This window comes from Pelophylax lessonae, assembly GCF_965119305.1.
Source record: "Pelophylax lessonae genome assembly, chromosome: 6".
In the NCBI taxonomy this organism is placed as follows: domain Eukaryota; kingdom Metazoa; phylum Chordata; class Amphibia; order Anura; family Ranidae; genus Pelophylax; species Pelophylax lessonae.
This window is the reverse complement of record NC_138773.1, coordinates 227559430-227566557: the sequence shown is the minus strand read 5'-3', so window position 1 is coordinate 227566557 and position 7128 is coordinate 227559430. Positions and strand designations below refer to the sequence as shown.

At 37.1% G+C, this 7128-nt stretch overlaps 1 protein-coding gene across 1 annotated transcript; it reads right to left on the bottom strand.

Moving 5' to 3' along the window:
• Positions 1-2233: 2233 nt before the first annotated feature.
• On the bottom strand, positions 2234-6823 carry GBX2 (gastrulation brain homeobox 2). Its single transcript, XM_082261398.1, has 2 exons — positions 6039-6823; positions 2234-3141 (listed from the first exon to the last, which is right to left on the bottom strand). The coding sequence occupies exons 1-2, from the start codon at positions 6541-6543 to the stop codon at positions 2630-2632; spliced, it is 1017 nt and encodes a 338-aa protein (XP_082117524.1). The 5' UTR covers positions 6544-6823; the 3' UTR covers positions 2234-2629.
• Between the last annotated feature and the right edge of the window lie 305 nt (positions 6824-7128).

Genomic DNA, 7128 nt, shown 5'->3' with positions numbered 1-7128 from the left:
CTGCTTATAAGAGAAAAAAAAAGTAAAATTATACTTTAACTGTGGTTTTCCTCGCTTAGCTGAAATTACAGAGATGTTTCTGTGTAAAATCAATACGAATAAAGTGAACAAAAATCTGTTTCGCCTACAGCTGTTACTGTAAAAGGCGCAATTATGTCTGTTGGAGTCTAACAGAAAATGTGCGCTAATTGTGCAAGTTAGGATAGACTATTTAAAAGACTTAGTTCTGACTGTTCTTGGTACCCTGGAGTCTAAGCAGTTATTACAGGACATGTCATAATTATACATATTACATCTTTAATATATATTTCTCTGGCTAAATACGTATTTTGTCATTTACCTTTTCAGCCCCTACATCTCTCCTAAAAAGCAGAAACTTTTGACTTGCCTAGTAGGATGTATTCAAATACACAACAAAGTTCAATTTTACAATTTTTATAATTTAAAAGCTATAAAATGGTAGAATATTTTCCATTAAGTCCTATTTGTTCCTTGATTTCTGAACTATAAAAAATGTAGCATTTTTGAGAAATGTTATAAGGGGATTATCAAACTCCAGGTACATTTACGTTTTCTAAGAACTATAGTCAGGTATTGGTGAAAATCACTCCAGGTACATTTTTGTTTTCTAAGAACTATATTCAGGTATTGGTGAAAATCACTCCAGGAACATTTTTGTTTTCTAAGAACTATATTCAGGTATTGGTGAAAATAACTACAGTTAAAGATATGCATGTAACCATCTTATGAATAACAAGTATTTAGGATTAATCATGCAAACTGTGGCTGGTGAATGGAGTTGAAACTTTTATTTCTATGGGTGCATCTGCTTTAGTTTTTCTTTGTGGCTCCTTGAAAAACAACACAGTACAAAAAAAAAAAAAGTTTCAATTTGGAACCAGACTGCCTATATAACCAAATTCATTGCGGTCCCTTCTGTGGATCTTAATAAATTATGACCATCCTAAAAATACATACTTGTAATAAACATTATTTATATTCATGAAACGGATGTGGATCATGGAGAAATCAGTAAGCAAGGTTATTGCGTGTTCGTCCATATTATTTTTACCATACGCTCTAACAATTTTCTCTGATTTTAGCATAATATTGGCAAAGACACCAAAATGTTGCATAGTAAAAATATATTGACACACTTTGTATATGATGCAGTTTCATTAACATTGCAATTTATTTCATTAACTGATTAATGTCCATAATCACACATGTACCTATGTGGTTTCTAATTATTCCATTTTGTGCATTTGATTTCCCATGTGAATAATTTATATTAAGTGGGTGTTAACTGTCTTGATCCTCTTGGTCATATATATATATATATATATATATATATATATATATATATATATATATATATATACGCATGTGACTTTTATTCTATTTCTTTCCACTCTTGATATTTAATTACTAAAATGAAAAAATGAAAGATGCTGGACAGAGGATATCTTGCAGAAGAAAGCTTCTTACAACACGGTTATAAAGCAGACTCCACACTAGAGCTCATTCTCTCCTCTCTTTATCTGCCATTCAGCTGGTTAGCAACACATCCAAGCAATGGCATGAAGTGACATGGAGAGAGATGACCCTGCCCGCTTCTTGCTGGGATCCCAGCTCACTTTGTACAATTGCCACAAATAACCTGACAGATCCCAGGCCTCAACATCCAAAGGCTTTGTTCTAGGTCTGATCTGCCGGATACTTTTTTTTTATAGCAAATTACAAGTCTGTTTCTGCCTAGGATAAATAATATATATATATATATATATATATATATATATATATATATATATATTATATATATTTATTTATGTATTACACACATGTTTATATATATATATATATATATATATATACATATAGTGAAATCCTAAGCCATAGACCTGAGTCTAGAAAACATGTCCTAATTATAAAGTCAGGACTTCCTCCCCTGGGTGACAGGCACATTTACTGCACAGATGACACTTCCAACCTTCCACAATTAAATAATGTCTCGAAAGAAAAAAAATGTACATTCATTTATTTCTTGTCCAACAGACCCCACATGTCCTGCCCTATTAAATCCCACACAGCCCCTCATTTGGCGACCCCCTCGTCCTCATCACACAGATCAGATTTGACAAAATGAGTCTCAGAGGGGATGAAGGAAGATTAGCCAGGACCTGGCCATGTACCCTTTCAAATGACCCCACATCTTCCAGACTGGCCGAGTGGGTTTATTTATTAGTGACATTTTCAGATTTCACAAGACTGAGTTTTGTTTGAAAAAAAAAAAAAAAAAGATAAAAAGGATAACTTAAGAGAAATATGCGACACTTAATAAATTAATCACAACATAATTTTAAAGCTCCACAGAGCTAAAGGAGGGCTATCAGTTTCTCCAGGAGGGACTTTAGTCCCCTATAAGAAGGGCAGGGGCCCCAATCTTGTCCCATCATGGCTGGAGGCCACTTAATGTCCCAGAGCCTGCCAGAAGGTCCAGGCCTGCCATAGGGTCCCTCTGTCCACACAGCTGTCCTGCCACAATAATAAATAGAGTACAGCTTCTGGCTTTCAGTCCACAGTGTGTATGGGAACCACAAACCTGCAGTCTATTGCAGTCTGTCTTAGTTCAGGGTCTACCCTGTTCCAGCTGCTGGTGTTGGCTCCTGATGGCGAACCTGCTGACATGGACTGGGATGGGCACCACGATTTTGGGGTTCCTGGAGGGCTCCCCCGTTTTGGAGTTGGCATTGCCAGCCTTGACCCTCTTCCACTTGGCTCTGCGGTTCTGGAACCAGATTTTCACCTGCACCTCGCTGAGTTTGAGGGCATGTGCGATCTGGGAGCGCTCGGTGAGGGACAGGTACTTCTTGCAGTGGAACTCCTTCTCCAGTTCCAGGAGCTGCTCGCTGGTGAACGCCGTCCTCCGCCTCCGGTTCTTCCCGGTGGAAGTGTTGTTACTGGAAGGGTTGGGGTTCTGGGGGCTCTCCTCCGGGGTGTCCTCCTCTTTATGGGCCGTCTGGCAGGAGATGTTGTCATCTGAACTGTAGTCCAGGTCACTGTCCATCAGGTAGGTGTCCTCCTTCCCCTTCACATCGTCATCTTTCCCCGGGTCTTCCTTCCCTTGTCCCCGTACAACACCTGTCCAATAAGAGACACATAGTCACCAAAGGGCACCTACCTCTACCAACCTCTACCAACCTCTGCCATAAAGAGTCGGCATTTCTTTTTAGGATCAACTTACAATTAAACGTACATTTTAATATAAATGTGATGCAAGATTGTGTGTTCGCATCTGACAAAGAATATCGGTCTGTCTATTTATCTATCTCTCTACTTTCTATTTTATGTGTTTATGTAGCATCTAGCTTTTTTCTATCCTTCACTTGTTTATTTTATTTTTTTTCTTTCTTTCTTTCTTTTTTTTTCTCTTTATTTTCCTTTTTTATTATCTATCTATCTATCTATCTATCTATCTATCTATCTATCTATCTATCTATCTATCTATCTATCTATCTATCTATCTATCTATCTATCTATCTATCTATCTATCCTTTTTTATACTCTATTATTTCTTACTATTTCTTACAACTATTATGCATGTATCTATCACTTTCTTTCTTTCTTTCTTTCTTTCTTTCTTTCTTTCTTTCTTTCTTTCTTTCTTTCTTTCTTTCTTTCTTTCTTTCTTTCTCTTTTTTTTCTCTCTTTCTTTCATTTATCTATACACATCTATCTATCTATCTATCTATCTATCTATCTATCTATCTATCTATCTATCTATCTATCTATCTATCTATCTATCTATCTATCTATCTATCTATCTATCTATCTATCTATCTATCTATCTATCTATCTATCCTTTTTTTTATACGTCTACTATTTCTTATAACTATTATGTATGTACAGTATCTATCTTTTTATCGATCACTTCTTTCTTTCTTTCTCTTTCTTTTCTTTTATAAATCTATATCTTTACACGTTCATATCTATCTATCTATCTATCTATCTATCTATCTATCTATCTATCTATCTATCTATCTATCTATCTATCTATCTATCTATCATCTTTTTTATACGTCTACTATCTCTTATAATTATTATGTATGTATCTATCCTTTTATCTATCACTTCTTTCTTTCTTTCATCTATCTATACACGTCTATCTATCTATCTATCTATCTATCTATCTATCTATCTATCTATCTATCTATCTATCTATCTATCTATCTATCTATCTATCTATCTATCTATCATCTTTTTTATACGTCTACTATCTCTTATAATTATTATATATGTATCTATCCTTTTATCTATCACTTCTTTCTTTCTTTCATATATCTATACACATCTATCTATCTATCTATCTATCTATCTATCTATCTATCTATCTATCTATCTATCTATCTATCTATCTATCTATCTATCTATCATTTTTTATAAGTCTACTATCTCTTATAACTATTATGTATGTATATATCTTTTTATATATCACGTCTTTCTTTCTTTCTTTCTTTCTTTCTTTCTTTCTTTCTTTCTTTCTTTCTTTCTTTCTTTCTTTCTTTCTTTCTTTCTATATCTATACACATCTATCTATCTATCTATCTATCTATCTATCTATCTATCTATCTATCTATCTATCTATCTATCTATCTATCTATCTATCTATCTATCTATCTATCTATCTATCTATCTATCTTTTTTATATACTCCTATTATCTCTTATAACTATTGTGTATCTTTCTTTTTTTCTTTCCTTCCTTCCCTCCCGCATAAGCACATGCACAGCAATAAATATGTACTTTTTAAAAAAAATATACGTGTAATATCTACTAATATGTATGTATGTCTGTCTATTTATCCACTATTATTTATCTCTCATGTATTGTTCTTCTGTCTTTTTTTAGTTTCTTTCTTTACACATTTTAATCAAAATAAATATACTTTTAGTCAAAATATTCAAATATACTTGAGTATTTGTAATAATAAATATAAATATAAATATATATATATATATATATATATATATATATATATATATATATATATATATATATATAGTTGTCTATCTATCTATCTATCTATCTATCTATCTATCTATCTATCTATCTATCTATCTATCTATCTATCTATCACACATACATTACATATACATTATATAACACATATATAAATATTTATGTCATGAAGAAGTAGCCCACTTTGTAGAAGATAACGAACTGAAAACTTCCCCAGTAAATATCATGTAGGAACTTTGCCTATGACTTTCCGTCCTGGAGCGGGGCAGTGAAGTCGGGATTGTACATGTATGACCTCGCCAGCGGGAAGATGAGATTAAAGTCTGATTAAATGATGAGTATTCCTCGGTTATAGACATAACATTCCCCATAGATTTCCCCAATCCCGGGAGAAGTGTTCTTTAATAAATGATTCCGGCTTGTTCCTGAATTAATAGAGATCAGTGTAGGAATACTCGGCTCTTTTATGTAATTATTATTTACATTCTCTTTAGATTGACTTTTTGTTCATTGATCTCTTGTTCAGATTGAATATTTTTGGACATAAACACATGTCAGTGTCCTGATGGGAGAAGCTTTGTTTGGATAAAGTAAAGCAGAGATGACCGAGTTTTCCTATTTATACATTTAGGATTGTCTCCTATTATCGGTGTGTGTTGTACAGATATATTGGAAGTGGAAGTATTTATTGTGTTTAGATTTATCATCTATTCTTTTGCTAATAAATCGGCTTTTTTATTGTTTTTTTAGTTTTCCCTTCTGATGGGCAATAAGAAGAGATGCAGAATTTGGAGGGAAAGGCTTCCATTGATGGAGCGATCTCTGGAGGAATTAATCTATATTAATTGGTGTTTGTGTTGATATTAATGAGCCCAGATTTCGGTAAATCCTAAAGCATATGTTTGTTCATTAGTCAGAACATTGATGGCAAATGACAAATTCTAGAAATAAAATGGATCTGTTTTAGTGATAATGGTACATAGACTCATAGATCGGATCGTACATAGATCGGCCACTTACCTAGAGAGGCTTCTGAAGCAGAAAAAGGCAATAAGGTTCCCTCTTTGGTGACATAAGTTTTGGCAGTGTCCTCTCCATCTGATTGGCCTCCATCGTTCTTGTCGTACCCTCCTTGGAGGCTCTGACTTCCAAACTTCCTGGCCGCCTCTTGGTGTTGGGGGGAGGCTGAGAAGCTGCCTGGTAGGGTGGCCATGAGGGTGGAGGTGAGTGCCATGCCCTGGGCCAGGCTGGAGCAGAATCCGCTGGGCAGGCTGGGGATCTGATGGTGGGGATGGCTAGAGGGAAGGGTAGGTTGGAGGGAAGCCTGGGACAAGGAAGGAGGTGGAGGGGGAGGGGGTGGCAGGACCACAGGCCTGTATGGCATGAACATGGGGTAGCCAGTGTAGACGAAGTGCCCAGGACTGGGCTGGGGGTGATTTCCTATCAGAGAGTCTATACTGAAGGCTGTACTGCTGCCCAGGGGACGCTGCATCATCATGAGAGGAGGCTGGAAGGCTGCACTCATATAAGCTCCTGGAAGTCAAGAGGTGCTGGGGGAAGAACAGAGAGGGGGTACCCCGATCAGGGCACACACTGACCGGTGTGATCTGGGCACAGGCTGCACTCAGCTTGTCATATTGTCCCATAGGAGTCCAGAGATCACAGGAGTCACTGATGAGTGCTTGTGTCCTGGAGATGTAGTCCTGAGAGTGGTCTTCCTGAGTGCTGTGTGCCTGGCTGTGTCCTGGCTCGTCTGGCTGTGTGCCTGGCTGTGCACCTCCTCCTCTCTCCCGGCTTCTGCTGATACAAACTCTTCACCTATTTCCCATTCACATTTTGCTACATTTTAGAACCTTCCCTCGGTCACGAGGCACGGATCCCCGCCTGCTATTGGCTGCCCGGCCGGAGGAGGCGTGGCGCACAAGCCTAGCCCATCACACACCCCTCCGCCGAGTGACAGAGCGAAGGGCTGCGATCCGATCCGCCGACCCGGACCTGTCACCCCCCTCCAGCCGGAGCCCATACATGTCCGATCTCCCTCCCGTCACCCCATCCACTGCCTGCAATAAAGTCACAGCTGTCATTGTGTCCTATTCTAACCAAACCATCC